At 37.4% G+C, this 10,534-nt stretch overlaps 1 protein-coding gene across 1 annotated transcript in view; it reads right to left on the minus strand.

Moving 5' to 3' along the window:
* The window catches only part of EIF3A (eukaryotic translation initiation factor 3 subunit A), a 38,330-nt gene extending 32,285 nt beyond the window's left edge, over positions 1-6,045 (minus strand). The window contains exon 1 of the mRNA XM_007429136.4: positions 5,893-6,045. Coding sequence (XP_007429198.2) covers positions 5,893-5,941 — 49 coding nt within the window. The 5' untranslated portion in view covers positions 5,942-6,045. The remainder of the gene's footprint in view (positions 1-5,892) is intronic.
* Between the last annotated feature and the right edge of the window lie 4,489 nt (positions 6,046-10,534).

A 10,534-nucleotide genomic window follows, 5' to 3' on the forward strand; every position in this document is an offset into this window, starting at 1 on the left:
CTAATTCAAACTGGTTTTAGCCTTTAATGGGTTGGTAGTTGTGTACTTTAGGGTTATGTCTCCTGACCAGAATCAGATACCTACCTCTTGTGAGGTAAAAGGACTAGAGGTTTGAAGACATGCCACTTCAGTGACAGCCGCCACATTATGAGATACAAGGAGTTCCCATCTTACTTGTATCCTGCAAACCTGTTAAGATCGTCCTATCCTGATGACTTTTGATGTGGATACTGGAAGGGGCTGAATTTGTAATATAACTGCATTATATTGTTATGTTTTGAGTTTTATTTTTCTTCTATGTAAATCACCTTGAATTATCTTAAGTACAAATGCATAGCAGTGTTTTTATAAACAAATATAAATACATTTAAAACTCTTTCTTGCTCAGTAATTTACACAGCCAAATAATCATTGCAATTTAAGTTCAAGAATTTAAAAAATTAACCATTATTTCTAGGTGTCTTGCTTCTTTCTTTTTAGAAGAAAAAGCAAATGTTGGAGAATTAACTAAAGAACCTTTGACAAGCATTTTATGTATTTAAACATATTGTATTTGGGAGTTTTTATTTAACAAAATTCTGCAAATATTCTATTTTTTTTCAACTCTTGAACTCCATCAAAACCCATGAGATTTATTTTCCATATCTAGTTGAAGCATTGTTTTATGTATAACTATTCTCATTTCCCAAAATATTACAATGTCTATATTAAAGCATGATCCTATGAACGTTAACAAAACCATTAGTGAGGTTTCTGGCTTTTAAAATTGACTTGTCTGCTAAAAGCCGCCCAGAGTCACCCATTGGGGGAGATGGGCGGCATACAAATTTGAAAAAATAAATAAATAAATAAATAAAATGTCTTAAGTAGTAAGTGCCATGTTTATTTTTTATTGATATATTTTAATTTATTTTAACTATTTTACTTTGTATATTACTATCATAAGCAAATTAAAGCAGCTTAAAGTAATATTTATGATTCTATGTTCACATCTAACTGAAACTGGGAGAAACTAACCAAAGGATATGTAGCAAGCTTTACAGAACCTCTTCATAAGGAGAAATTTTAACCACTATCTCCAAAGTCCTACTCCAACATTCCTAATCACTGTACCATCCTTCTCTCAGTATCTTATACTGAATATATGATCTAGCTTACTAACAAAACAAGGTATCAGCTTCCTCTCTTGGTTAGAGAGGTTTCTGACTTGTTTTCTAAGCTGTGTATTCTTTGAAAAAAGTTAAGATTGTCAATAAAGTAGTAGGGACTGTTTCTATCTACACTGTTATTGGCCACCCTCAAGACAAAGGGAGAGAAGAAGGAGTGATAGGTGAGTTAAAAGCACTAGTTATTTAAGCACATGCTCAGAGACAGATGCTGCTGTTGGGTCATTAACTCACCTAGATCGGACAGTTGCTCCATCTGCATTCAGAAGCTGAACTGCTGAAGTCAAACTTAAAACTGATAAAAAGTTCCTGGTAGGTAATTTGACTGTTTTTTTTTTTAATTCTTTGCAAAGGAATTGTGTACATTCATTATTATGCTGTACTCTCTTTTGAAGTTGGGGCAGCCATTAAGCAAATGCAAAGTTGAGTATTACAGACTTTGCATATTACACTAATATTAACAAACGTTGATAAGGTTTTTGGTATAAAATGTAAATAAGTTGTTTTTATCAGCTTGTTGTGTTTTGGTGTGCATACTCTTATATTGAGCTTTAACATTCTACTAATATAAAATATTAGAAGTTAACATTCTACTAATATAAAATATTAGAAGAAAACAGAACGTTTATATTGCTAATATAAAAACTATGTCAGTTCCTTGCTGAAAAGGATGTAATCTAAAAAATTATTAAAATTTTTATTTTCCAAAACATAATCTTTTTTTATTGGTTAAGTAAAACATGCAAGCAAAAAAGGCAAAAACAAAAAACCAAAGATACATATACATACTTAAAGGATTTTGAAAAAAAAATTAAAAAGCAAAACAAGCAAAAAAGAATAAATAAAAAACATTATAAAAAGGCATCTTGCTTGCTCTTTTAGAAATAACCTCACTACATTTATGTTGTTGGAGATGCAGTGAAATTAATGCTTTATTTTTGACCAAAAAAAATGGACTTAAAATCAAAAGGCTTACTGTTCAGCATCAGAAAGACAAACATATGGCTCCAACTATTCAGTGGTTTGCAGAATTAATACAGATCAACTATAGATGACTATAATGAATCATGACATTAATTTATTGATGTATGTCTATAAATATATGTCTTGTATGTGTTTTGTTTGTTCAGCTTCCCCCCTATAACTTTGTGTATTCTTTTTCTTTGCTTTTTGCATTTAGTTAATTAAAAACAAGAAAAAATATGTCAGCTTAGCTTTTTTCAGCTTGAAATTGACTATTGCTGGCAGACTGCCAAATGTAGAAGCAGGTACTGTGCTTATATATTAGAAAACAGAAAAATTTCCAGTCAACTGTCAAAATGTATTTTTTGCTGCTGTTATTATTTGTAGATTGTTTTAACGTGGATAAAATTATATCTTATTTTTATAGGCTTCTCTGGTTGGAGGAAAATGCATTTAAACTGTTATTTTATTTCTTACAAGAATTGAAAAGAAAACTAAAGTCACCCCCTTGGCTTCTTTTTTTATAGACTGGATAAGTAGCAATAAGTGTATTTCCTATGTTTCCTATGTGCAGACATAGCATGAAAAACATGGAAGCAAGCTTTGTTTTGAATTCCTATTTTCCTTAAGCAGAATACCCAAAATGTTTTGACTTTTGTTCCATTCAGAATTTTCAATTATTCTTTTGAGTGTTGCATCAGAGGTTGATAATACAGTGGTACCTCTACTTACGAACGCCCCTACTTACGAATTTTTCTAGATATGACCAGCTCCGGCCCCAAAAATTTACCTCTACTTACGAACTCGCCTCGACTTACGAACTGGATCCACGGCCATTTTTCCACCCATGCCACGTGGTCCACGGCCATTTTCTGCCCGTCCCACGTGGTCCGTGGCCATTTCCCACCCATTCCACGTGGTCCACGGCCATTTTCCCGCCCGTTCGTGATCCGCGGCCATTTTCCGCCCGTTCCACGTGGTCCACGGCCATTTTTCCGCCCGACACGTGGTCCGCGGCCACTTTTCCGCCCTGCCGCGTGGTCAGTGGCCATTTTTCCGCCCCTGACACGTGGTCCGCGGACGCCGGAGCGGATTAACGGTAATTACATTGAACCTTATGGGAAAATTTACTTCGACTTGCGACCAACTCGACTTGCGATCAGAGTCACGGAACGGATTAAGTTCGTAAGTAGAGGTACCACTGTATATAATAATAATTTCACAATGCAGTTCCCTTCAGACAAGTTTGCCGTGCTGGCTGAAGATAATGGGACCTGTAGCCCAACTCATGCTGAGGGTATAAATTGGGAAGACTAGCTTAGATGCATACACAGGCACAGTAATTTTTCTCCATTTCATAAGAATGTAACTTAAGAGGAATAGCGGAACAATGCTATAAAATGCATAAAATAATACTCAGAAAATAAAGATTCTGTATATGCCATATAGACTACTGTTATAGTAAACTTAATATCCATGTATATTTGCTAGCCTTTAGAATTCCAGTGCTGTCTAATTACATGTGGTTACTACAAAAATTGTGTTATCCTTCCTCATATTTCTAAAATTTTATTATTTGCAATTCAACAACCTGACTTTTTGGAAGGGTTGCCATAGCATGCTAAACCATGGTTTACTGAACCATATTTTAACCAGACCACAACTGGGTAGATTCCACAGCATGCTAAATCTTAAATCATGACTTACACACCAGAATGGCTAGATACAGTTAATTCACAATGCCCAATCCAAACAAATTCTATTATAATTTAGAATGTCGTATGAACCAGGCCTCACTTTCTAGTACTGAACGTATTCATAAATTAACTTGTGTAAGGTTCCAATGTCATATTCAGTTACTTGAGAGCAATCTCTACTGAACCAACTAGAGCTGGTTTATCCTTTTGCACATGTACTGGGAATAAATTATACTAAACAGAGTGAATTTCCTTATGAATAAGGCACATTGAATTCTTAATAAAGACAGCCTAAAGAAATATTTAAACAAATAATATTGTTCTATAAATCCCTTGTGTAAGTGTAATTTATATGCTGTTATACCACTGTTACTATATTGAATGAATGTATAGTTCAATTTTCCCAAGCCTATAAAATTTTACATCTCAACAGCTGTTCAGAAATAATGCCAAACTATAGTTAAATGTTTGACAAATAACCTATTGTTCTAGTTACAGTCTCCATAGTTAGTATAATAAACTCTCAATTTAGCTGCCCTTGGTTTAGATGACTTAGATGCAATGGACAAAATCTGTCCATACACTGTATACATCTATACATGTGTAAAATCTTATTTGCCATTATTCACCTATGGCTTGTCATCAACGTATTTCACATTGTGTGGTATGATATGTCAAAGGTAAACAGGAAATATAGAAGTAAAGAACTTTTTAACACTAAACTGTAACATATTACATGTGAATGATGTATATTTACAAATGGAAAAAAATGAAAAAATGTAGATAACAGGACTGAGTAATATGAAATAGAACTACTCAAACATGTTTATGACATGAATTATTTTTACCAATCATTTCAACTGAAATTTCAAAATCTAACTGAATTTTGGTTTGTAAGAGATGCACAATAGATTTTGGCAAGGGACTACATATACTTCTGCCAAATTCAATGGATTCATACTTATTTTATAAACAATTTTTTTAACAAGTGGTTCTTCAATTAGTTTAAAAGTGTGTTTACATCCCTATACGTTAACACCATGAGTTGTTTTACTGGAATTTTCAGGCTGCCATGCGAAACACTCACAAAAGGGGGCTGGGGAAAGATGATGGATTTGAATTCTGTTTTAAGAGACTGTTAAATATATAAACATTTTGAAATAGTGCAATAAAATAAAGATGAGTACACTGAATAATTCTCCCTTTGAACCAGTCTTAAAATTTTCAGGTGGTTGCCCTACAAGTTTTTCTACTGGAAATCAATAATTGTTCTTAAATATCATTGTGTCTGCACCTTAGTTTCTTATAGCAACTATAATGAGAAGTGCTTTAAAAAAAAAACTCTTCCATATTATATCAAGCAGTCATTAATTTTCAGACTTAAAATATGAGAGAGAAGGAAAGGAAGACTTGCACCTTCTGAGTTTGTAACTTTTTACCCCTAACCAGGCAACGACTAAACCTAAACCTGAAAAAAAAAACCGTGCTCAATGTTTTCCAATATAAACCACATTCTAGAAAACAGGAACACGTTTTAGAAGCTATCAGAAACTGTCAAGTGAGCTGTAAATATATATAGGGAAAAAGCACATTTTAATAGATAGATCCGCTGGAACTTGCAGTACGTAACGAACCGTCAAAGGAAAAAAAAATCGACCTGGGCGAAGTGTGATCAGCATTACGCGGCAGTCATCAGAGACAGCCTTAGTTCGTGCTTGCTTTTATTGCGACTTATATGAAAAAAAAGATGTTCCCTGTCCCTATGGCCACACTCCTAAAGCAAACTTTGGCTAAAAGGGCAAGTGGCGCGATGCCAGAAGTACAAAAAGGCCTAATTTATGTTTAAAAAGCTCGTGGATAAATGGCCTCTTTCGCCCCTACTGATGGCTGGCAGGCAGTTCGCACTCCTCAAGCAAGGAAGCGGGGGAGTGGCTACAGTGTAAGTCTGGTGGCAGCCTAGGCCTCAGCCCCCGTCATTAAGCCCAGCCGGAGGCGATGCGAAGACGAAAAAGAAACGGGGGCGGCCTCGGTCCGAATATGAGCGGCCCCCAGAGGTTCACACTCACCATTCGCCCGCTTCAGGGCGTTCTCGGGCCGCTGGAAGTAGACCGGCATGATGGCGACGGCTTCTCCTCACGCGGCAACGAGCCCTAAGGAGCGCCCAGTCAGGCAGCAAGCGAGGACGGAAAGGGAGGGCATCACGTGACTCTCACGCAGGAACGTGCCCGGAAGAGAACCGATTAGGCGGCGCCTGTGGCCCCGAGTTAGGTGTACGCATGTGCAGGAAGTTCAGGCAGTCGGCAGGAGTGGAGACTACCTCGAAAGCACCAAAAAAAAAAAAACCAGGGGAGGGAGGAGGAGGAAAATGCGCGGGAAAGAATGGCGCATCGCTTGAGTTTTACCTTCATCTTCGGAAAGCGTTACTTCCTGTTTGGTGAATTTGGCTTCAGAATAACTGCCCTGGTGATTGTTTACTCGGAATTGTGTCTCTGCATTCCTTGGGCCCAGCCTTCTTAATAAAAGTTGCTTTGTGTTATCCAGAGACGACATGCCCGCCTTGGCCTAGGCCAGCGTCCATCTTCTGGGGCTACCATTTCCAGTTTTCCCCACCAGCATGGTCAGCGGTGAGGGCCGTGGTTCCTATTTAACAGACTGGAGCTTATTAGACCATGAAAAGCTGACTCAGAACTAGGAAGGCCCAAAGTGAAAGCTCTACTTCTCCATGAAAGTCACAAAGGCTGGATTCATACATTAAATCTGGTTTAGCCACTGAGGTGTGATGTATAAACGTAGCAATTATGGTTTGTAAAATAGGGTGATTGTTCAGTTAAACCATGGCTTTGTGTTATTTCTATAATAATTAAAGAAGGGTTGCTATTTTTAATTTACTTTTCTGTGTTAAGAGTTTCCTTTCCAGGACTGCACTCTACTACAAAAAAAGGGTCTTTCATCCATTACCATAATCTAATTTACAAGGTGGTTTAATGTATCTTGCTAAGCTACAATTTAACTACAGTCTATTGGCTAAATCCCAACTATCTGAATTTGCATAATACTAAATCAAAACAATCAGTTCATGGCTTACTGTGCTTGATGAACCCAGCCACAGTGTTATGAAAGGTATGGCTTATTTACCTTTGTGCTTGAATGTAAATAAAACTCTGAATAGGATTATAAATAAATCAGGGCCCTCAAATGTACAGAAAATACTCATATTCAACAAACGTAATCATGCCTCCTTCAAACTTGCCACTGAAAATCACAAATGCTGACGTACTTGGGCATGGGGGGGTGGAGTCAGATTACATGTGTATCATGGTTTTGTCCTACAAAGATAACATTTGTATCAAAAGCCACATCATTTGTGGCAATAGCATGATGGACATGTCATTTTGATTTGAGACCTGTAATGGATGCTTAAGACTAGATGCGAGGTCAATAACTATGTATTTTATGTTATATAAAATTTAAATATTCTGTTTAGCCTGAACACCTAAGCAGGGCTGTGACTATCTGGGTTTCTTGATCATGGATGCAATCCTGATAATGCAAAGGATTTTAAAGATAAATATTGTGAAGAAACAGTATTTTTTATTGGGACTTATGGACAATGAATTAGAAAAGACTCATGGCAGCTGATTTTGTATATGCAGTAAGATTATTGTATGCTCAATAATGGAAGAACAATTAAATTCCCACAATGGAGAAATGGATTGTGAAAATGTTAGATGGCAAAGCTGACCTGTTTGGCCAGAAAAAAAACAAAAACTTTTCTGAAAGACTAGAAACCTTACATGGACTTTTTGCTGAAAGAAGAAAAAATGATTTATGGGTTCAAAGATTAAAAAAGATATGGATTAAGTGAGGAGTTGAAGGGATTGCATAACATCTAGAGGGAGGAAGGATTATAAGATGATCTGTTGAAGAGAAGGTCGGAAGTCATATTTCATAACTTTAGTTTATTTTCTTTTTTTCTTGCACCTTTTTCTTTTTTCTTTTTTTCTTTTTCTTTAGATTTGCTTTTACTTTATGTATAATTCTCAATAAATATAAATATTAAAAAAAAAGATCATGGATGCCATCCTATTCTAAATGCCCCTAGTACACAAAACAGATTTACTGTAAGACATCTTGTGATGACAACAGGAGATAAAACAAGGATTTGTGTTTATAGAAATAAAATTAATGATAATGGAACTTTATCTGAAATACACAGTGTAGAAATGTTTGGGGGTTTTTAACATGTGACACACTAAAAACTTTGTTTTTCACACCTCTGTAATGCACATGAAAAAGCAATTCTGTTTATCTTAAAAACTTCTATACCACAGAGTTAAAACATCTAAAATCAATAAACAATTAAAATAATTGTTTTATTCAACTCAAAGATTCTTGCAACATAAACATCTATCTTTAGAAAGATAACAGGAAAGTAATATAAGCTGTGATTTATCTAGCAAAACAAAATAAGGTCTCTGAAAGTTAGAAACATGACAGAAAAAGGTCTACTTTTAGAAACCAATTTGGCTGCTTATGATGAAATTCAAGTAGGACCTTATTTGCAGAGATTATCCTCCCAAGATACCTAGATCCTAAGACATTAAGGGGTTTAAAATCAAGTTCATCCGACTAGGCTCAGAAATAAGCTGGCTGAAAGCATATGTGAATGCCAATTCAAACCATATAGATAAGTGGCATGGACAGAATTTTTAATGGTGACTGGGGCACTGTCTTACCATGTTATCTGGGACTCTTCCTGGTCTGTGATCTCTGAGGAAAAATATAGGGTGTAGTCTTAGTTGTTGGTTGTCTTCTGCTACTTGCTGATTGGATTCCTGCCCCTTTCAGCTTGTAAAAGAAGCAGGGGTGGTAATCACCACTTCAGTCTGGGAAATTGTCATTGCAGGACAGAATGCTGCTGGGAGACCAAAGGTGGCTGTAGTGTGATCTCTCCTGAAGAACCCATCCCTGGACAGATTGGTCTCCAACCTTCCCTTTTGGGAGAAGGTTGTTGAAATGGTGGTATCGGATCAACTTTACAGCACCCTGTAAACCTTAAACCTTTTCAGTCAGGATTCAGACCCGCTTTAGGGAAGGAGACAGCACTGGTCATTCTCCTGGAGATCCTGAGTAGGGAACTGGATGGGGGAAATGTACCTCTCCTGGTCTTGCTAAATTTCTTGATGGCTTTTGATATGATCAATCATGATATCCTTTTGGACTGCAGGATTGGGAGTCGGAGGTACTCTTTTGCAGTGGTTCTGCTCCTTCCTTAGCGGATGGTTCCAGTCTCTTGGTGGAAGAAATGTTGGCCTGGTGGCCACTGACTTGTGCCATAGGGGTTGGTCTTGTCTCCCCTCCTTTTCAACATTTATATGAAGCTGTTGGGAGGGGTTGACAATTTGGGGTGGTAAAAGTTACACCCCCCCCCCATACACATGTGAGCTGCATTCACTCCCAACCCAATAAGATGCTCCAGACTCATGGTTCCTGCTGGATCACTAGGTGGAAGCCATGGCCAGCCACTGGCCAGTGTGCCAATTGCAGCCTTAGCTGAGGCAGGAGGATGTGACAACAGTAACTCGTCCTCATCACTACCTGTATAGACTACTGTAATGCACTCTTCTTGTGACTGCCCTTGAAGAATATTGTAAACTGCAGTTCAAAATGCAGCGGCCCATGTACTTTCAGGCAGCCAATACTGGGAGGAAATAACACCAGGTTTCTGAGCCCTGCTTTGGTGGCCAATTGGTTCCTGGGTCTAATTAAGAGTTCTGCTTTTGACCCAGGAAGACCTTCATGGCTTTGCACTTGGATACCTTCAGGCCTTTCAATTAGATCTAGCAGGGAGAATCTGCTCCAAGTCCCACACTTTCAGGGGACTGAGGCAAGGACTCTGCTTTTCAGTGACAGCACTGATATTGTGGAAAAGCCTCCCTATGGGGATCAGGCTGGCTCCCTCTTTGCTGGTTTTCCACAAAGGTCTAAAAGACAGACCTTTTTGGGACAGCATTCCACTGATTTGAGTTGTTGCCAACTTTTATTCTCTATTTTTGTAGAGGAGTTGTATTTTTTATGTGAGCTGCCAAAATTCATTTTTTATTGTGGCAGCATACAAACATGAATAATAAATATATTAATTACTGCTAAGAAACAGCGTTTGCATAAATTGCAATGGCCAAACTGTTCCTAAAGATACATATTAGGGACATCATTTTGCTGTTAGATTAAATGAAAAAGAAGAAATACGAACTGCATTTGTAAGTATAAACCCCATCCCCCAGATGACTCCACCCAGAAGCTTCACCTAGAAGTTAAAAAATAAGAGAGTTTTGTATTGTGAGGAATCCCTGAGGTCCAATCTCATTACCAAGAACAAAAGATTTTTTAGAATCTCACTCTTGAACCTATTATTGAAATGAAACTAGGACACTCAGTTTTGCTCCAGCCCCTGACCCCCAGCATGGAAATACCAACTATGATCAGTAAAACCAAGGTATGTTGAGATCAAGAGCACTAAACCCATGTATACAATGTAATGCCTCTGTTGGAAGCCAGTATTCAGTCTGTCTGGCAATTCAAATCCCACTGGCAATGGATTTCAGCGTCTTAAGCTTCTTGGCAGAATGACCGATATAAAGGAAAAATAGTGCTTATAGTTACAGCTGTGCAAATACTCCTCAAAGATGGCTGGTGTGGGTCTTCCGG

This window comes from Python bivittatus, unplaced genomic scaffold (genome assembly GCF_059951505.1).
Source record: "Python bivittatus isolate LINGU-HERP-01145 unplaced genomic scaffold, Pbiv_v1 ctg000980_np1212, whole genome shotgun sequence".
Taxonomy (NCBI): domain Eukaryota; kingdom Metazoa; phylum Chordata; class Lepidosauria; order Squamata; family Pythonidae; genus Python; species Python bivittatus.